Source organism: Tiliqua scincoides, chromosome 2 (genome assembly GCF_035046505.1).
Source record: "Tiliqua scincoides isolate rTilSci1 chromosome 2, rTilSci1.hap2, whole genome shotgun sequence".
Taxonomy (NCBI): Eukaryota; Metazoa; Chordata; class Lepidosauria; order Squamata; family Scincidae; genus Tiliqua; species Tiliqua scincoides.
The window spans coordinates 117250007-117271724 of record NC_089822.1 but is presented as its reverse complement, the minus strand read 5'-3'; the positions used below and the strand labels follow the sequence as shown (position 1 = coordinate 117271724).

General features: G+C 46.6%; 2 protein-coding genes across 3 annotated transcripts in view; one reads left to right on the top strand and one right to left on the bottom strand.

Annotated features, from left to right (window-relative positions):
* Positions 1 to 158: 158 nt before the first annotated feature.
* APEX2 (apurinic/apyrimidinic endodeoxyribonuclease 2) lies at positions 159 to 8447 on the bottom strand. The gene is made up of 6 exons (XM_066617263.1): positions 8327 to 8447; positions 7259 to 7342; positions 6780 to 6960; positions 5569 to 5715; positions 2964 to 3033; positions 159 to 2482 (listed from the first exon to the last, which is right to left on the bottom strand). Exons 1-6 carry the CDS (start codon positions 8445 to 8447, stop codon positions 1511 to 1513), a joined length of 1575 nt encoding a protein of 524 aa, XP_066473360.1. The 3' UTR covers positions 159 to 1510.
* A 2709-nt stretch (positions 8448 to 11156) lies between these two features.
* The window catches only part of PFKFB1 (6-phosphofructo-2-kinase/fructose-2,6-biphosphatase 1), a 23577-nt gene continuing 13015 nt past the window's right edge, over positions 11157 to 21718 (top strand). For both annotated transcript variants that reach the window (XM_066613680.1, XM_066613679.1), the window contains exons 1-7: positions 11157 to 11338; positions 15728 to 15853; positions 15956 to 16052; positions 19460 to 19526; positions 19623 to 19697; positions 20838 to 20894; positions 21323 to 21444. In XM_066613680.1, the coding sequence (XP_066469777.1) occupies positions 11311 to 11338; positions 15728 to 15853; positions 15956 to 16052; positions 19460 to 19526; positions 19623 to 19697; positions 20838 to 20894; positions 21323 to 21444 (572 nt within the window). In that variant the 5' untranslated portion in view covers positions 11157 to 11310. The remainder of the gene's footprint in view (positions 11339 to 15727; positions 15854 to 15955; positions 16053 to 19459; positions 19527 to 19622; positions 19698 to 20837; positions 20895 to 21322; positions 21445 to 21718) is intronic.

The following is a 21718-nucleotide window of genomic DNA, read 5'->3' as shown; positions in this document are numbered from 1 at the left end:
TTGCAATCCAGGCAGTATCCAGCAGGGGTCAGCATCCTTTTACCCCCTTATGGTAAGAAGAGACTGCGTGTTCACTCCCACCCACCCCCCATGCCTGGGCAACAAGCTGAGCTCATTTACAAAATCTCATTTACCCCCCCCCCACTCATTTACCCCCCCACTCATTTACCAGTGGGGGGGGCAGAGGCAGGGTAGAATTCTTGGGGGTTCCACATTTGGGGCACTGCCACAGCGATGTTCCTTTGTTTGGTTGTGGGACCCTGAGAAGGATCACTTCCGCTGACCATAAAGGGCAAGCAGAGCCATGTGGGAAGAGGTGTTCCTTAGGGTATCCTGGCCCCCAAATTGTTTTAAAGGTCATGAGCAGCAGTTTAAATTGCTGCTCATGCTCTCTAGATTGAGCTTATATAACTGGCTTAATAACCTAGCAACATTTTGAATGAGATGAAGTTTCCAAACACTCATTAAGGACAACCCTATGGATAGTGCATGTTAGCAATTCAATCTCAATGTTACTAGGGCATATGTAAGCACAGCCATATAATGAGCCGTTCTCTATGGCCTCTCTCTCTGTCTCTCATTTGTTTAAGATGAGAGCATTCATCTGAAATACTGTCTTTGCTGCTATTTCAGACCTCTGTTGCCTAAGCTTCCACACCCCCATATTTTTTCTGATGCCACTCCTAGCCTGAGGTAGTCCCCATCAGCTATGCTAACTGCAACACCCTGCAGTTTCTACAAGGATGAGGAACACTCAAACAGCATCACCAAATCCCGCTATTAGTGCCATTTGGATGTTACCTCCAAGCACCTAATGTAACTCCATTGCACCCCAACCCTTTTCACAGAATCCTTTCCCCTTCCTACGCACACAGAGGGAATTCCCCTAATATCTTTATTTTATCAAAAGTAAAAAATGTATTCTTTTCAAACAAGGTAAAGAAAGCTATTCAGAAAGTAATGCATTGACAGATCATCTAAGAGCAATTATTTCTGATTTAACGAGAAGGAAGGTTTGAGGAAGAAAGAGTGCTCTTGCATCCAGTGCTGATGGAGCTTAACTGACCTGCACTGGTCCCATTTTGAGAACTAGAGAACCTGCACCCCCAAGTTCAGAATTACTCATTCATAACAGGTCAAACTGGTCTTTACATCCAGTTTCTGTTAGCCCTAGCACCAAAATCTATGCAATATTGTGGATAGGTTCTTAAATTCTTACAGTTTAAGTACCATAGTAGTCCTTTCCTATGGCTCTACCATCCAGGCCTGCAGAACTTTCAAGGGGTTCAAGGTTGACCCCAGCATATTCTACCATGACAATGTACTAGGCACATTGAAAGGAATCTCACAGAAATTCCTGGCCAGAGCCCAGGAACTCCCTGGAACTGAGCCCAGACCTGCTATGTCACAGAGGGCAACTTCTTTTTTAGGAGGTGGACATATACTGGTTCCCAAGCATTAGAAAGGCACTTTCCATCAGGGTTGAACAAAGACACATCATCTTTCCATTTCAAGAATTCCCTTTCCTGGCCCACAGGAAGAAGTCACAACGTGCGCGGGGGTCAGAGGGCTTCCCCAGAGGCCGGGCACAGACATAGAAGCGCCGCCCAAAGTTTGGCCCTTGCTTCTTCACTGTCCGTAGAACACAGGGCTCCCCATGGGTCTTGCAATGGGGTGGAGGGGCAGGGCCCGAAAGCAGTGTCTTCCATAAGGTAGCAGACTGATTTGGTCTGCTGGGTCCCAAATCGTTTCCACAGTTCTCACTGGTCACACCCATAGCAGGCTCCCTTCTCAAACTCTCAGCAGCTCCTTTAGCTACACCAACAACCCCACATTCATCAGCTGTCCTTTCAGCAGGATTGACAGAAAGCCCAGAATCCTCTGCCGTGTTCTGTATTGTGCTTGTGATTGATGGATACCTAGCACTGTCAGCAGCCTTAGCCCTCTTGTTACTAGTTTTAAAGAAGCTGTATAAATCCCCTTGCCCCTTTGGGAGTTGGCCTGTCCGCTGCTTCTTAGAATCCCCCATTCCGCTCTGCTCAGCCTCACCCCGCTTGTGCCCCTTCTCTGACAGGCTGGTCTGCTCCACTTTCACCAGGAAGCGGCTGAGCTTCTGCTGAGTGCCAGCAAACTCCGGCAGGAAGCGGGTGCAGAGGGGTGGGCAGCGAGGAGCACCCAAGAAAACACCTTTCAGTGTGGCCTGTATGGGGCAGTGGTCAGAGCCCAGCACTTCTGGCATGATCTGGGCTCCCTCCAACTCCGATAATACAAGAGCACGGTCAGCCAGTATATAGTCAATTCGGGTGCCGTAGTTGAGGTGTCGGGATCCTGTTACGTTGCACCAGCAGGTATAGGCATCCTCTTGGCCAGGGTGTAGAAAGCGGAATGTATCAACAAAACATTTTTCATCCTGGTAACCCTTGTCTGGCTCCCATAGGAAACTGTTGAGCCAGAGGCGCCCAGGGTGCTCCCAGAAGGACTCCTGCAAGAGACAGAAAAGCATCAGGAAGACTTCTCCACACCTTGTGGCTTCCAGACCAGAGGTCTGCATATTGCATTGTGCACCTATGCATCACTGTAGAAAGGCATTGACACTGATAAAATTTGGTATTTGACACGGAAAGTTATTTATTGCACTTAATTACTACCTCTCATCCCAAGGCAGCTAATAAGATGTACATAAACAAAAAAAACCAGTTCAGTAAAATGAAAAATCTAAACTAACAACAAGAGAAATTTACACAATTTACACATGCAATTACCATGAAATAATAGCAATTATTCACCTAAAACTCAAATGTCTGGCAAAAAGAAGTATGACGGATCACTGTTAAAGCTGAAAGAGAGGGAGGCAGTCCTGTACCAGGGAGTTCTACATGAGGGGCATCCACAGAGAAGACCCTGTTCCACATGCATGTCACCCTAACCTCATATAGGTTGTTTGAAGAAGACAGCTTGCTCACCAGATCTCCTGGTTCACAGTGGTCGATTGGCTTGTGTGCAGTGTTGATGTCTCCCATGATGACCACATGGCTAGAATAAAAGAGGAAACTTGCATGAATCTAAGGTCTGGCCAATGGCGCCCATTCATGCATGCCTGCCCTCAAGACCAAATCAAAAGCAACTCCATACACTGAACAGAAAGAGGAGTAGCAGTCTCATTGGGAAATGCAGATTCAATCACAGCAGCAAGGCAGCTTACTGTGTAGAGGAAACACAAAAGGTTGACTTACATCAAGTTACGCCGGTCCAGATAGTATGGGGCTACATACTCTAAACTTGCTGTGGCTTTCTCTCCTACATACTCTAAACTAGCAGTTGTGTTTCCCAGCACTGCTAGCCAAGATCCTTTGGACTAAACCTGGGATCTTCTGTGAGTAAATCAGATACCCTATCACTGAGCTATAAGATTCAAATCTGCAGCCCCAGGGGCTCTCGCCAGACCAAAACACTATGCTTAACAATTGGAGCCACACTTTCTCAAAACTTCTGGACAATGGGGATACCACACTGTCACCACAAAGTGTTGCCAGACACTTGAGGGAGACCAATTCTAAGGACATTCACACTATATCCTGGCAAATGGGTGGCAGTGTTGGACTAGAGCCCTATCCCAAGTCAGACTGAAGATTACCTTGATCTTGAACTGCTGTTTTTTCAAACAATTCACTTTATTTATTTCACAATATCTACCCTGCTTCCCATGCACTGCTATGATTCTACCTTTCGTATTGTTGCCTCAGGTTTAGTATCAAATATTTTACCAGTCCTGAACCCCCTTAGTGCCGATGCTGAACTCTAGCGCTGGGTGTCACAAACATGCTGTAAGGCACGTCTACAGCACCTGGAGAGGAGGGGCTGCTGGTGCTGGGCCAGAACCTCATGGAGGGCCGGCTGGTGTTCCAGCAGTGCCAGCCGGTGGTAAGTAGTTTCAGAGTGGGGGGAGGTAGAAAGTAGGTGAAACTGGAGAGTGGAGCCAAGGAGACTTCTGGTGGCCTTGGCAGTGCTGCTGGATGCAGCAGTAAATGTTTTGGTGCTGCTGCACCTGGCAGAGCTGCAAGATTCAGGATTGGGCTGCCCATCAAGTATTTTGGAAGGGAGCAGGGGAAAGAGTGAAAAGTGTTTTCTCTGTTGATCTCAATTTGGATTCAACAGGCCCTGCCCTGGTGCTGCCCAATGCCCCACCCATAGCTCCATCCATCAACTCTTTTGAAAGCCATACACTGAAAATCCTATAGACCACCCATGCACTGTTATGACCACTCACAAACCTATAGGAGAAAATTACAATACAGTTATACCTCTCCTAATGTGGGGGATCCGTTCTGGAAAGTCAAGCGCTGACTGACAAAGCTATAGAATGTACTGTTAATCTACTAGGCAGGAAACAGGAGCTTACTGGCCCAGAATTCACTGCTCTCATTAGAAGATGGAATAACTGTCAATCATGCTGGGATAAGGAGCATTCTATTTAATCAGTGCTACAAGAAGCAGTGTTATGGGAGGAATTACTGTGCAAAAGGAATTGAAAATATAAAGGTAAAGCATTAGCACAATCCTAAATACATACAGTAGCTAATCATAAAATAATCAGAATTCTAAAAGTTATCAGCCAGTGAAAGGTCTTCCCAAACAGGAAAGTTTCCACCAGTTTCCCAGGCAAGTGACAAGCCAAGGCTGTCAGAACAACATCTGTGGGGTTTGTAGCAGTGATGATATATGATATTTGAATCAGGCATTTCACAGTTCAGTGTAACAATCCAAACCTAAGCAGGCTCCGACCAGCACAACAGGTACAGAATGGGGGCAGGGAGAGGTGTAACTGGGTGAGGGGAGGCAACCACTGAATTCTATCTCCTCTTCCACACCTCAAAGCACTACACTGATCCCCTCAGTTCCGCTCCAGTGACTGAGCTTCCCAACCTTTAGGAGCGGTTCCCTAAAGGTTCCCAACCTTTAGGAGCTTGCGGACCACCAGAGCAAAAATTGGAATTATTATGGACCACACTACTTCCTGCACAAAAAGTTCAATTAAATCTGTAATAATTAGAGAATTTCTAGAGAAGATTTCTGGGTTGCTGCTTTTGTTGTCAGCTGTAGCTGCAGGTGGTCCATTCTCTGCTCTCTCAGGTGATCTGTGAGGAAACATCTCCTAAGCAAGTGCCTCCCATAGACTACCAGAGATAGCAAAGAATGGACTGCCCACAGCCATAACTGACACTTCATTGATAGCTACAGACTGTTCTCCACCCTTTCTAGTGGTCTGTGTGCGAGCACTCGCTCAGCAAGATGCTTGAACTGATCAAAAGTGATCTTTTTTCTGAGATCTCCTGGACCACTGCTAAGGGTCTCACGGACCACCTGTGGTCCCCAGACCACAGGATGGGAACCAGTGAAGTAGGCCCATAGGGGCTGCCAGGGCATGACATGGGGTAAGGGAACATCAGTTCCCTCACCCTAAGGAGACTTCCAACTGCTTCCCTGGCTCCGTGGGATACAGCAGTGGTGCCACTGTCCAGTTAGGATTGGGCTATTAGTCATTATGCTAATAGCAGGAGTGAGGCATACCCTCCAGATCTGAGAAGAGCCTCAGCCCGAGCTTGTAGGAGGCGATAGAACTGTAGCTTGAAATCTCCTCTTTCTGGTTTTTCTGGGTCAGCGCGGGGGCAGTAAACATTGATGATCGTCAGTGTGGACTCCTGCTGCTTTGAGGTGCTGCAGTGAGAGAACAAGCACACATACGCAATAAGATTTCAGATCACTAGGTCTCAAGCTCCCTGTATGCAAAATCTTGAACCACTGCCATATAAGGCAACTATAGAAAAACCCATTGAAGGTAACTTCAACCAAAATTGTGCAATGCAACTAACTAGGAAGTTTCAAGATCCTAGCAAAGCTCTATGGATTAAACTGGGTAGAAGTGTACAAATAGCCAACATGATTAGTCCAGCTATTCATAGATGCTTCTTCCTTGAATGTGTCCAATTCTCTTTTAAAATCACCTATGGAGCCAATAGCTATCAACATGAGAAGATTTGGCTGGCTTGCTTTGGCGAAGGCTTCAGTGGGCCCCCTCAGTCTCTCAACCACCTGCCAGCTCTCCCCTGTTGTGACTCTCCCTCGGCCCTGTCTCACTTCCTCTCCCCCCCCGCCTTTCATAATTCAGTGTGTGTTGTTGCCACTCTCTGCCCCTCCTCTCCTTCCAATTGGAATGGCTACTGTGATACCAGTAGCATCACATGCAGATTTGCCACCACAGAGCAGGGAAAACACAGGAGGCATATATGTTCATGCACCTACCCCTCTTACCCACTGGACTCTTGAAGGTGGGCTTCATAATGCAGTTTGAAGGTTGAGGTGGGACCCAGCTCTTGGGAAGCTAAAGACCACCGGCATGGCAAGTTCACGGCAGAGGTTAAATTTCAATCAGGGACTTCTTGGTTCCAGTTCTAACTCCCTATGCCACACCCAGCATAAGAACATAAGAACAGCCCCGCTGGATCAGGCCATAGGCCCATCTAGTCCAGCTTCCTGTATCTCACAGTGGCCCACCAACAGGTTCCTTAGCTCATAGCTTAGTCAATACTAGCAACAAGGCATGGTTTGAGGGCATGTGATATGGCTATCTTGTTGAAACTAAGCAGATCTACTCTGGTCAGTACCTGGCTGGGAGAACCAAGTATGCTGTCTTAGGTACCATGAGAAAAGAAAGGTGGGCGATAAATAAATAAATAGCAACAGGCCCTTTCTGCAGTGCCTCTTGCCATCCATGTCTTTACCAAATACGATGGCGGGTGACCACAGCACGACCCTCACTCTCCAGTGACTGCAGCTCCTCGGGCGTGAAGTCTCCTGTATTTCCATAGCAACCAACAGCTCCATCATGTTTGGTGAACAGCCCAGTCAGGCCCTCCTCAGCTGCCTCTGGTGTGGCACTGGCTTTACAGAATGTTGCAACACCTGGGAGAAGATATTTAAAAGTTTGTTCTCTTGTGGGTCTAAAAGAGGGAAATGCAACCTCTTAGATTTAAGGTCAAGACAAATATAAAGGGATGGACACAGAGTTGTCAGTTTTCCAAGCGTTAAGCTGTTGCTTCATGGCTGATGTTCAGCAATGAGCACGGAACGTTTTTCAGGCATGGAGATATCATCATCACTTGCTCATTGCTACAGATGAAGTCTCTGCTTAAGATACAGCTACAGAGGCTAGTGAAGAAGCCGGCAACCAGTGGTGAGGCCAGCCAGATGCCCCATTTACCTGAGTAGCCACTGCGAGTCCGACTGAAGCTGAAATAGGAGTTATAGCCCTCCACTATAGCCAATGATTCCTCCAAGAGATTCCCTGAGAATACAGTAAAATTAAGAAAGTGGTGAGAACTGAGGCAAGGTCGCATAAAATCTAGTCACATTCAACCTCTAACATCTCCAGTTTTGAAAAAAGGAAACTGTGAAAGACCCCTTTGTGCCCAAGGCCCTTGGCTTCTAGAAAGAGGATTCCGTGTGCTTCTGAACCCCAGTTGCTAGAGAGCAACATCAGGAGAGATTCATTAATTTTCCAAAGACATCTGATGGACCAAATGAGACATTTTTATACCAACCCTCTTCCAAGGAGCTCAGGGCCCAATCCTATGCAACTTTCCAGTGCCGATGCATCCCCGAAGAAAGGGAACAAAATCCCCTTACCTGGAGGAGGCTTCAGTGGCTGCCCCCACCACAGGATGCAGCGCAGGCCTCATTGGCACAGCTGCACCAGTGCTGGAAAGTTGCATAGGGTTTGACCCTCAGAGTGGTACATATAGTTCCTCCCCTCCGTCTGTCCTCACGACGACCCTGTGAGGTAGGCACAATGGGTACCCTCTGGCTGGCCCAAGAAGCTTCAGGGCTCTTCAGACACTATTTATGGATTGGAGGGGCCCCTGGGTTTGATGGTTGGTGCAAACTCATGAACAACTTTCACTTGCCCAAAGCTATCAAGGCAGCAACTGTTGCACATGCCTGGTCTCGTCTGAACTTGGAAGCTAAGCAGGGACAGGCCTGGTTAGTACCTGGATGGGAGACCGCCTGGGAATACCGGGTGCTGCAGGCTTATACCACAGTCTTTCTAGACTGAAGGTTGCCAACCTATTCAAGGCTACTGAATACAACGAACGCTGCAGCAAAGCTCTGCATCATTTCTGGAAGGAGCTGACCCACCTCCCCAAGAAAACTACACTTCCCAGAATTCCTTGGGAGCAAAGCCATGACCGCACTGAGCGCTCCTTCCCCTCCCCGGGGACAGCCCCCGCCTAGCCTTCCATGCTGGCTTCCTCCCTGGCATTGAACTCACGCGTGATCTTGGTCTCCTGCAGGCAGATCACATCCGCCCCCAACGAGTCCAGCAGGCGCCGCAGCCCCGCTGAGCCCGCCCCAGCCCGCAGCCCGTTCACGTTCCAGCTGACCAGCCTCATTCCCACCCGAGAGGGGCGCCAGGGCCAGCCAGAGAGGAAGGGGGACACGAAGGCAAACGTCACTTCCGCTCTCTGAATCCACCAGGAGAGAAAAAGTCCCCCCCACTTCCGGCTCTTCCCAGAACCCTCCACGTGCGAGGCAGTACAGGAGGGCGCTAATGAAGAGCTCTTCTCCCCCAAGTGGCAGGACTTGAACTCAGAGCAGCATTGCAAATTACACAGGGTGACCAGACACCATGGAGGACGCAGAGCCTACACCTTGATCCGCTGCAAGGAAGAGGGAGTTTGGGCAGGTGAAGCTTTAAACCCTTCCATGTTGCCCAGATTCCCTCTACTATACAGTGGTTAAAGGTATAGGCACTCTGTCCTCCATTGGATCTGGTCACCCTGAGATTACAGTATTCCCCCCCCCCCCCAAAAAAAAGGGAGGCTGCCCCTTTTTGGTAGGATCATGCCATCTAAAGTGCTGCTTTGAGTTCAAGTCCTGCCACTTGGAGAAGAGGAAAAGACCGCTAGAAGTAGAAAGGAGAGGGCAGCAAAAACAGAGAAGTGCTGACTGGGCCACGAAATGCAAAGAACAAGCTTTGCAGGCACTTGATTGACATCCTCACAGAACTGAAGCGAAGGTTTCTGTATTTTTTTTCAGGGATGTGCGGTTGGTGGGGAGGCAGGTGAGGCAGAGCCTCCCTGCTGTAGTCCTCAAAAGCACCACCACTGCCACCCTTGAGGTGTGCAAGCACTCACAACCCACGCGCAGAGCATAGAGAGTGTGGGCACAGAGCACATGGGTTGTGAGTGCTTGCACTCCTCAAGGGTGGTGGTGGTGCTTTTCAAGGACTACAGCAGGGAGGCTCTGCCTCCCCACCCACCATGTGTCCCTGTTTGGTTTCAGTGAAGACCTAACAAGAATTCACTGAGATACATTTTAGGATTGCAGACAAAATGTTGAACTTCATCTGGGAGAAGCACCTATGCCTTTTAATAGCAATACACGGCTGTATTTCCAGAGTGCAAGCTTTACGTGTTGAATTTCTGCCTGTTGTCCTTTAAGGAATGGGAATCCTGCTCTCTCGTCAGCTGGTCGGGGGAAATAAACAACTGCTATCCCTGGGGGCAATGGGCATGCTCACAAATGCAGAAAAGATGGTACTGTACTTGCAAAAGACAAAACGAAACAAAAGACCACTAAAAGGTTTGAAAAGCCCTGTTCTCCTCTGTCTTGGCAGCCTTACCCTTGCTTCCCAGTTTCTGGTGCTGCCACTTTGCTGAGGTTTCAATGTTTTAACCTTCTCAAGATCTTCAGGGGAAGTTATAAATTATTGGAATGAGCGAGAAGAAACAAAAAGACACTGTTTAGCCCTTAACTTCTGCTCTTTCTCCACTCCCATGCCCATCAAGTTCCACACAGAGGAACAAGGCATAGACAGACCTTTCCCCTGCCTGCCCCATTGTTATTGCATCAGGAGACACCCCCTGATTTCCAGGCTCCAATCTTTGTTCCTGAGCTTCCAGAGATCTGGCAACTCTCCTGGCCCAAGGGCCACCAAAGTGACACAGCAGATCCATGAATGAGTTTCCCAGCATTTTTTACAAAAGCAGCCATGGAAGTGGGGATCCAATTTTGATCAGGGTCATGGTGCAGCGGGGGGGGGGGGGGTTTCAGCTCTTTCTCCCATGCTGCTTGCCTGAGCAAAATCACTCTAAAAGCTATTCTTAGCACCAAGGGATGGGGACAGGGACCAGGTACAATACTATTTACAAGTGCCGCCGCCTAGGGAGGTACGTGGGGCGGCTGCAAGAAATAGGGCCTTCTCAGTCGTGGCACCAACGCTATGGAACTCCCTTCCCCTTGACTTAAGAATGGCTCCCTCTCTTGAGACCTTTCGGCAAGGCCTGAAGACCCTTCTGTTTAAACAGGCCTGAGTTCTTGGCCTTTTAACATCTTTTTAACATCTTTTAATATTTTTTACAGGCCTGATTCTTTTATGACTTGCTGCTGCTCTATGCTCTTTTTACCTATTTTTTTTACTCTGACTGCTGTTTTTAGTATGTGTTAATATGTTTTTATTTGTTTTTAAATTGTTTTTAATATGTTGTAAGCCGCCTTGAGTCCCTTCGGGGAGAAAGGCGGGGTAGAAATAAAGTTGTTATTATTATTATTATTATTATTATTATTATTATTATTATTATTATTATTATTATTAGCAGGACTAATAGCTGCTGCAAGGAGTTATTTAAGAAGGGGAAATAGTACGTGGAGGGAAGGATTAATACCCCCCAGTGCTGTTGCCCAAATTCAATTTCCCCACCCTGCAGCTGCTTTTAAGCTTTAAAAGAAATAGTTGGTGATCCTGTTATAGATCTCCTGCATGACATGTAGTTTGACTCTAATGCTCACTTCTGAAATAAACAACATCTGGCAGCCCTAACAAGAGGCCCTGACTCTTAACAAAATGCAGTCATTCCCTGGAGACTATTACATGTTTAACCTGAGTGAAGGATCTCTTGGCTTAAGCCACCCAAAATAGCTATAATCATTTCAGTAGAACCCAGGTTTTAGAAGTGCAGGCCATCAACCCCTGCACTTTGAATCAAGCAGGGGTCCTTTTCTTATTCCCCAGCTCCAATACCTCTTCCGGCTTCTTCCTCCAGCTGCAGGGATAATATTAGTGCTGACCTTTCTGTCAAGGCCACATGGTTGCTTTTGGAAAGACTCCTCGGATTGTTTTGCCTCTGGTTGAGCAGCAGCTGTGAATGACACCCCAGCACGAAACTTGACCCCAAGGGAAGTCCTCACTGTCGTAGTTACACTGCATATCTCCCAATCCCATGGCTCCTAGAAGATAGGAGAGACTGGCCAGCAATGGAGGATAAACCTGCGAGAATCCCAGGTACGGGGTGTCTCAGTGGCTGCCGTGCTGACAGCAGTTGTTCTAGGAATAGCTCTGAAAGAAGTGGGGGAAAAAAAAGTGGACTGGATGTTTCCCTCAAATTAATTCCTTTAAGGGCTTTAGTGTGGAGAATCTCAAGCAGTGGCAGCCCCATCTCCTTTATTTCTAGTATGGAATGACAGGGACCTCTCATCCCTGGTAGGACATCTCCTATGCCCTGCTTTACAGACTGGTTCTCTTTCACTTTCCTCTCTTTGCTGTTAATCCTGATCAAAACACTCAGCATTTGTCCTTGAGCGACGGAAGGAATATTGTATTTCCTGGCCTGGCACACTTGCAGTACTTGCTGAATCAGTGAAACACTAATTATGAATGTACAGAGGATAGGTTAAGCTGTGCTATATTTTGCACATCTTCTGCTGAAATGCCCAAGCTTGTTTTGGAATAGCAGTCCCTTTACTGAGCATTGAACCCAAACACTGTTCTGAATACTATTCCTCCAAAGCTCATTTCCTGGCATTGCAAGGCTTAAAAATGTTCCCTAAGTGTCTGCTTGAATGTGTAGCTGTCCCTGTCCTACGGAGTAGTAGAAAGTAATCTATTTTAGTATTCAAATTAAAAAGTCAATTAAAAACAATTTAAACAAAACAGGTAAAAATAGAATATTTTAACAGTACATTATAGCTCTCCACTGGTGGATTTCTATCTTGAATGCCCTTCCAAAAATTTTGCATCCAAGCTCAGTCTCCAGCTTGTGTTGTTCTGGTTCAAGTCTGCCTTAGCTTTGCCCATTTGACTGCTGCCAAGTAATCTCTAGTGAAATAATTGTGAACAAGGATGTTTGATTGTAGAGCTTGCTGCTATTTTTTGCTTCTGAGTAGATTGTGTATTGTTGGTTTAAAGACAACCCTGGGAATTCTCTCACTGAAACCTCATTTACTTTCATCAGACTTGCACAGATTGTGCTCATGGTTTGCGATGCATCAATTTTGCAACTTTCTGGCCAAGTTTCTTCAATGTCTATTTGTGGCAAGGGTGAGCTTTAACCCAAGTATTTTAACATTTGGATAATTTCAAATCACATGTATACAGCCTTAGAAAAAACATGTTACAATGCTTAGCTTAAGCCTTCAGCTAATGTATTGGCTGCAGTGCTTTTATTTGGGAATTTTTTCTGGGGCACTGCATAGATGCCTTTGCAAAACATATGTTCAGTAAGTTGGGTTAATTCATTAACATGGAGAAAGGAGGAGCTCTTGTAAGATGCTCTGATTTAACATATAAGCTTTTATAGTTTATCTTGTTTACTGTTGCTTATGAAATGCCAGCAAAGAAACAAACACTAGCTGCAACCAATCAGAACAGAAACTAAACTAGGGTGGACAGAACCAAACATTGTAGTAGTAGTTTACTTGTCAGAGAGATAAAATGGGCCGCTTGACCTCTGCATCCTGTCTGATATATACTGAGGGCAACCTGTAAATGTATGGTTGCTTCGCCATTTGAAAATCAGTGTTTAGACCTCTGTGTACTGTCCCCAGGTGTCAGCTCCAGGACCAGAGCTCATTTAGCTCTTAATTCTTTAGTTAAATAAACCAGTTGAGTGTCCCCAGTGAGCCTCACCAGCAGCTGAGAACACTTCACTTTGTCCCCTGACTTAACTCTGGCCCAAATCTGTGGTGTATACAGCCCTGAGCAGTGTGTGCAAGCCAGTGGTGTCACTAGGGTTTGCATCACCCAGTGCGGGATGCCAGCACGTCACCTCCCCCATGCAGTGGGCAGGGCAACACCCCAGGTGGTGGGTGTGGTGATGTACCATCACTCTGCCTCCACTGGTTTTTTGGCTGTACCTTTTGATAGAACAAAGATAGAACACATGCTGCATGAAATTACACATTGATTGATATATAACATGCTGGTATTATTCCTCCGAACTGTGATTTTAGTGATTTTGATCATTAGTGGTGTCACTCCCCCCAAGGGTGTCAACTTACTAATACCTTATTGCAGCAGTTCTCAAACTTTTAGCACTGGGACCCACTTTTTAGAATGACAATCTGTCCAAGACCCACCAGAAGTGTTGTAATGGTGAAAGTAACATCCTCAGGCAAATTAAAATAAATAAGTATAAATAATTAAAGTAAAACAAATAATTAAATGAGCAGAAGCCAGCCCTGTTCCACCAAGTTAATTTCCTCTGTAGCCTGCCTGCAGTAAGCCTGCCCATCAAAATCAGTAAGGTTTTCAGTCCCACCCAGTGCCCAGTTCAATTTAACAACTTCTGTTTAAACTAGATCACTGTCAGGATCCACCTGGCTTTGCAAGTCTCATAAAGGTTCACTGTATCAACTGAAACCTCTGTTTTGATCATTTTTAGTGGGGGGGGGGGGAGGCTGCCTTCTAGAGCACTTGTTTAACTCCAGGTGCATAGGATCAGGACCATTCAGGTAGCCTTGCACTTTCCTTCACCTGATCTTCCACATCAACCAAGGCATGTTTGCTTACTCGCAAGTAAACACGACACTGAGGCTTCGTTTCGCTTTCCATAGGGCGCAATACATTCATCTGCTTGGAGGGAGGGACTTCCTTCTCAGGTGTTTTTGGGGGCTGCATTCATTGGATCAGGACCATTCTGGTGTTGTTGGATTGCTCTCTGCCTGCCCTTTCTGACTCACTAAGGCAGGTTCACCTACTCGCGAGTAAACGCACGATACGGCTCACTTTCCATAGGGATCCATGCATTTTTTGTTCTCCGGTTTTTTGGCCATAACTTTTGATAGAAAGGAGATATTTCAATCTGGTTTTTTGCATTGCATTCCGCTCGACATTCTGCATCCAACGGTATATAATATGATGAGGTTACTCCTAACCACCGCGATTTTAGCATGTCACCTCCCCCAGTGCATCACCCCCCGTGCGTGTCACCCAGTGCGTTCCGCACCCCCCTAGCGACGCCACTGGTGCAAGCTAGTATCAATGACACTAGTTCCAATACAGACTCAAGGTCATTTTCACCCACACACCATTGTATCTCACAAAGCCAAAAAGGGAAGCTGTCAGTCCTAGTAACAAAGGGATTTATAATCCAGAGTTTCCCCTCCAGGAACAATTGGCTCTGATGGGTCCTTTGGAACACAGAACAGGGCAGCATATATGTTATCCATCAGTTTGCTGTAGAACTCAGATTCTTCACTTTCATTTTGAGAAAAGCAAGTTTCTTGTCTGCATGGATTCAAAGGAAAACAGATTGATATTTTCCCTAAAAATGTAGACAAGCATTTCATTTCACAGTTAGAGAGGAGGGGATTAACTATTAACCACTGTCCATGCATTGTGTCTCTGCTCTTATTTTCTAATTCATCTGGGGGGGGGGTGCAAAATCTGCAAAAGAAAATTAATACCTTTTTATCATTTTTTCCAGTTGCAGGATGTGACATCTGTGGTTGTAGAATTTGGATCCTTGAGGGCAGAATTCCATAGCTATATTAACTGACCGTTCCACAGAATTGGAAATGGGTTCTGGGGTCTCTGATCTCACAAGGGGCTCACCTCTAACATAGCCTGACTCCAGAAGAAGTGGATGGGTCAGGGAGGTGGGGAATAGACAGGTCCTTTCCATTTCAAGGTTCACCAGCTTCCTAAACTGGCAAGCGTAAGGGACAGTAAGGAATGTTCCCTCTAGCAGCAAAGTGAGTTTGGCCTGATGTTATCTGCAGGTTATCTGCAGTGTAGACATAGGTGGGAGTTCAATAGCCGCACTGTCCCACACTGAACCTTTTAGTTGTATACACACACACACACACATGACAAGCAGTGATTTGGAGCCTCCAGGAAGAGCCAGACAGTCCAGTTCTGCAGGACATGACAGCAGGATGTCTGGAGAGTTTGGGGAGCTCACTCAGACCCCCCTGCAGAAAGTATGGATTCCCCGCACCAGCAAGCGCCTGCAGCAACGCAGGGGATGTGAGTGGGGATGATTTCATTCTGCTAAGCTGTAGGTCCTTTCTCAGCCAGCCAGCCCAGGGTTTGTTTTATACAGCATCAAGCCAGAGCAACTGACTTGCTCAGGGAATTTTTTTTTTTTGAGGGACCCATAGACACAATAGTCTATATACCAATAATGAGCACGCTGAATGTCAGCCCAACTTCTACTGGATGACTCTCTGCCCACAGCAAGTCCTCCCAGGTCATTCCAGGTACATGTGCCAGGGCAGTGACTGCCTGTCGCATGATATTTGCTCTCCCCAAAAGTCTCTCAGGATTCCTGGGTTCTGTCACTAAACTGGGGAAAGGTGCTCTGCTCTCAAGGCTTGGCAGTCACTCTCTGGCTCTGATATCCAATCCGCAGCATTAGTAACAATGCCTATTTGTCTGTCTACCTCTCCACAGCCTCCGTGCCCCAGTTTACCAATTCACCAACCATGGTGATCATGGTGGGGTTGCCAGCTCGAGGAAAAACCTACATCTCTAAAAAGCTCACCCGCTACCTCAACTGGATTGGGATCCCCACTAAAGGTAGAGGAAGGGATTCATTCAGGGTGGGTGGAATTCAATGCTGAGCTCACATTGAGGGACTTCCTGAAGATCCCATCGCCATGCTAGTCTTCATTTTCCCAGTGTTCAATGTCGGGCAGTATCGCCGTGAAGCCGTCCAGACCTACAAGAATTACGAGTTTTTCAGCCCAGACAACGAGGAAGCCATGCAGATACGGAGGTGAGGCATTAGGTGCTGGTACATACATAATCTGAAACCATGCCCTTGCGATGGGGAAAGCCACATGTAGGGGCCATGGGGGAAATTTCCAGGGCCAGAAGAGCTAGTATGTTGTAATAGATGGACTTGGACAAGGGAGGCCTGTGTTACAATCCTTGCTCCATCATGATGCTCTCCAGATGACCCTGAGTCAGTCTCTTTAGTTTTTCACCCTGATCAACCAAAGGATTATGAGGGTTATTGGTGGGGAGACTCCATGTACATTATCCTTAATGGATAATAGAGAAAGGACAGGGTACAAATATTTTAGTCAGACAGATAGAAAAGCAGCATTTCCATTGGGTACACCAATCATTTCCAATATGGGAGGTCTACAGCTAAGACATTCCCTATAATTCTCAAGCAGCAAATGTTTGGATTTAACTCTTCTGGGGGGTCCTCTGTTTCAAAGTGTGTTCAAGTTTGGGAAGCCTGAAGAGCTACCCCTCACGGTTCATCATTCAAGGACTTGTCCTGCCAAGAAGTGCTTTTCCTTTTGAGACCTGTATGTAGAGGGTCATGTGTGACAAGTCTCCTACCTTTGGGTAATGTGTCAATTGGGTCACTGCAAAGCAGTGATGGTATAAACTCCATCCCTCCCCCCACCTCCAGCTGATAAGAGCTTAACTGATTCATACTAGCCAAGGGTGCCCAGGAGAGTGTTTATAGTTAATGCCCATGGGATCCTGAGACTCTGCTTTCTCTAAAAGAGACAGAGTAAACTAGTATAGTTCATGGTAATAAATGATACAATGGCAGCCTTAGAAATATGTGCTAGAGCAGCCATTTTCAACCACTGTGCCGTGGCACACTGGTGTGCTGTGAATGGTCTGCAGGTGTGCCGTGAGAATTTGGGGGAGTGTCATTTCTTAGTAGGGCCATTGGAGGATGTGAGCCCCCTACCAACAACATGATGTACCTTGCCAATTATTTAAAAAAACTGATGGTGTGCCTTGACAATTTTAGTACCTTGTCAGTGTGCTGTGAGACGAAAAAGGTTGAAAATCACTGTGCTAGAGTCTTGAGGTTGGGTAGCATCACTCCCTTCCTATACATAGCAGACCATCACAGGGCTTGCGCTGCCTTTGAACTTGACCATCAAAGGCTTCTCACTGCTGCTGAGTTATGGTAAGCCAGAAACAATCCTGTGCCAAATGATGTTGACCAGTGTTGGTGGCACGCCTCTCTACCATCTGCCACCCTCCTAGATCATCCTTTTAAAAGTTGGTTTTAGCACCAGACAGAGAGGAATGTGTAATATTCCCCATAACACTGAAGCTGTTGTGCAAACTCATGCTGCAGCTTTAGGCAGCAGAGGAGGTGGAGTCTGTAGCCTAGGGGGGGAACCAAAGTCAAAGTCACAGCTTTCCTCAGTGGCACATTGCCCAGAATGTGGGAGGAGCAGCTGCCTTAGAACAACACAGCAGGAAGTAGAGCAGCTTCTGAAGGACTTTGGACAACTTTTCCTAAGAGGGCCCCATAATTGCCCAGGTGTGGCAGAGGCAGGAATGGAGATGGGGCAGAGGAAAAAGGGCATGCATGCTAAACAAAATACCTCCCTTCTTGTTAGGAACATACCCCTCAGGCATCTCAGGAAGATTCTCACCAGTAGGACTGAAGCTTCCTCGAAAGGCCTGCAGTTGCCATCTGACAATGCTAGAAGTACAGATGCAGGGTTTGGTTAAAGCTCCATGTTGCCTGGTACTATCCTGCTTCCCTGGAAACTGTGCTTCTTCCAAGCAGTCCAATAGGACCTGAGCACACACAACATGCAGGACTGTAGTCACCAAGTCCTAAGTGTTTTCAGGATAGACAACAAGTCAGCAGTTACTTAAAACCTTTTCTTAGCATTGATCCATAATAAACAGAGTTTACAATAGCCTCTTGTGCTCCTGTCCCCATCAGCTGGTTGCCAAAGCTGTCACACTGTGCAAGTGCAGAAACTGGTTCAGGGCACAGAATTTACTGTTTGGGGAGAATCTCTCTCTTTTGTAAGTTTCTAGTCCTTAAGCAAGTAAAGACAGATTTAAAAGTGCATAGGCAATGCCAGGGAAATAGCATCACAAAAACCAGGGAGGGAGCTTAGAAGGATTTCTAGTGATGCAGGAGAGACTTCAATGCCCTGCACAGCTCTATGCCTCTCCTCTGTTTAACAGAAGAAAAATAAATTATACACAATAAGCACAAATAAAGTGACACATATTTATCCACTCATTTTTGTTTGGGACATTTTAGGCAAATATGCCTACACACACAAGCCAAGAAAATACACAAGAGAGAGCTACTGAAGTTGTTGGCAACCTTCAGTCTCGAAAGACTATGGTATCGCACTCTGAAAGGTGGTTCTGGAACAGCATCTAGTGTGGCTGAAAAGGCCAATTCAGGAGTGACAATCCCTTCCACACCGGGAGCAAGTGCAGTCTGTCCCTGGTCTGTCACCCTGGCTATGGGCCTTCCTTCTTTGCCTCTTAGCCTCAGACTGTTGGCCAAGTGTCTCTTCAAACTGGGAAAGGCCATGCTGCACAGCCTGCCTCCAAGCGGGCCACTCAGAGGCCAGGGTTTCCCACTTGTTGAGGTCCACTCCTAGGACTGTAGCATAATGGCTAAGAGATAGAACTGTTGATCAGAAAGCCCTCACTGAAAACTTGTCTCTGCTGTGAACTCACAGCATGCCTGCCTACCTACCTTGTAGGGTTAGTAGGATTACTGATGTATGTATAGAGCTCTAAATACTCTAAACCAGGGGTGTCAAACATAAGACCCACAGGTCAGATGCAGAAAACGCTGTATTCATCCCCCATGATAGGTGGACTCTCCCAGATCAACCATCAGCTGCTGAACTGCAAAGTGATGTATTGGCAGAAGCGGTTTGGATGAAAGAGTGACATTGGGAGAGCCCAGTGATAATGCAGGCCACTCTTTCAGCAATGCTGAGGTGTCACTGTTGAAAGGGTTGCCTGCATGATAACTGGGCTCTCCCAACATCACCCTTTCAGCAATGCTGTATCTACCAACAAGCTGGGAGGGAGAGATGGAAGGAGGCCTCAGAAGGCAAGGAACGCTAAGGGGGAAGAGGCCAATGAAGAGGGGTGAGAATGGGAAAAGCTGCAGATGCACTGGATATGCACTGCAGATGCACTGGAGATAATGGAATGCACCAATTATCATTCAGTACCTGCTTAATGACATCACTTCTGGCCCTTAGCAGACACCCTGAATGCTGTTTGCCCACTGTATGAAATGAGTTTTGATACCCCTACTCTAAAGTATAACATTGAAGCTAAATATTTATATTCTGTAAGGCGTGCATTGTGCTTGTATCATGCAAGGTTAGCAATGGATTAAGAACTCCCCATGTTCTCCAACAGACAGTGTGCTCTAGCAGCTCTTCGAGATGTGAAAATGTACCTGAGCTTGGAGGAAGGACAAGTTGCGGTAAGAGGGCGAAGACCCACACAGATCTGGTATATTCCTATCCTGCCCCTATCTTGGTCCAGGACACTTTTAGCCCTGTTCTCTTCCCTTCCCTAGGTTTTCGATGCCACTAACACCACACAGGAACGGCGTGACCTCATTCTGCAGTTTGCCAAGCACAACGGCTACAAAGTAAGCAGCAAGGTTAACAGTCCAAAGGCAGAGCTGTTGGTTCTCTGTGCCCAAGGTTCTGGCAGAAGGAAGCAGGGATTCAAAACTCAGGCTAAACTGTATGAACGAAAGAGACTGTTGGGTGCTTGCTTGCCTTGCCTCTCTTTGCTGCAGCTTAATTTCCATGTTTTCTAGTGCAGTGCTTTGCAGACTTTTGGTTACAGAGCAGCATGAAGAAAAAGGCCAAAGGTTGCTCTCTCACCACGTCTACCTAATACTTCAGCTTTCCTAGACACAAAGTGTGCACTATGGATCCAAGCACGAAAGCTAGAGATTTGCAAGCTTGAAAAGACAAAATTGGCAAACTGCATGTTACTCTCATGCATGTGATTGGAGCTAGCAGGTTTTTTCCCCCTACGCTTGATAAACAGCAGCCAGATTGGCCCCTCCCACCACAGATTGGGAACATGGTGAGGGAGGAGAGAGGGTTAACCTTTGGCACTTGCCGATTCCAGTCCAGATTTTGCTCTGCCCCACCTGCTATTTGCCGGGGGGGGGGGGGGAAGGTGAGAAGCTCCCACTGATATCAATAGGAACATTTTCCTTGGACAAACAACAGTGGGGGGATACCCCCATACCCCCAATCTTAATTTAGCAGAGGCAGAAAGTTAGCTCCCTTTCCCTACACCATGGCCCCAGCCCAACTGCTATTTATTGAGGAGGAAAAATAATCCCAACTCACTAGTCTCAATCACATGCTTAAAATCAATATTGACCCTGAAATTCTTAGAAATCCAGCTTTGCACCAGGAGCAAGCTTCTGTGTTGAAAACTCAGCAGCAACGCATCACATGTGAGGAAGGAACAAAAGGTTTTCAGGGAGAGCTGATGAGGGTAGGACAGAAGTGATGTGTCCCAGGGTGTATGCCCTCACTGTGTTCCACTATGACCTCTGCTCAAACTGGTTTTGAAGATTTTTCTAAGTACTACTAAGAAAAAAAAAACTGCAAAGCATGCTCACAAGGAGCAGTGCCTCTGCCTTACTTGACCTCTCTGAAAAAGAATCTATATAGTCTGTCTCCTGTCACAGAAGCAAACAGTTTTCATGGTGGTTCTACGTACCATTTTCTCCTGCCATGACCACGTTTCTCTGTTCCAACAGGTCTTCTTCATTGAATCCATCTGTGATGATCCCGATATCATCCAAGAGAATATCAAAGTAAGACATGACATTGCCTCGCCTCCTCCTTGCTCCAGATCAGACTTTTTGTCAGAGTTTATCTCTAGAGATGGACCAGAAATCAGGCCTATCTATAAATCACAGCTTTTTACAAGAAAACCCTTCCCAGATTAGGGTGGAGATGAGGGCAGAGGGGCTGCTGGTGGTTTACTCAGTAATGAAGAAATGCAGTCTGCATATGCTTAACAACATGGTCTCACACCAAATGCTTCAAGACATGAGCTGTGGTTCTGAAATCAGATCAAGCCCTGGTGAGCCCTGTCTCACATTAAATACAACATGCTAGACATGGCACCCGCTTCAGTGATCCCATCGTCGTCACCTTGCCCACTTTATACCAATGGATCCAGCCAGATGGGTTGTGTTCCTTTTGCCACCTAGTTATCTTGCATGTCCTTCACCCACAGCAAGTGAAGCTGACCAGCCCTGACTATAAAGGCTGCAACCGAGATGAAGTGGTGGAGGATTTTCTCAAGCGGATCGAGTGCTACCAGAAAACCTACCAGCCACTGGATGATGAGTTGGACAGGTGAGGAGCCTATGTACAAAGTGTCTGACACAGGGAGGGAATGTGTAATCCACATGTCAACAGGTTAACATCAATGAAATTTAAAATTGGGTATCAAGAGGACTTTAACTTAAAACAAGCAAACAAAAAGAAAAACTAGCTTTTATAGCACATGGTGTGTCAAAAAGCTTGGAATGAACTTTGCACCTTCCCAGAAGTAAAAGCATAAAAGACAGTTAAAACTGTCTTACCGGAGCACACCATAGCTCCATCTAGTTCAGTTGTGCAGTGACCA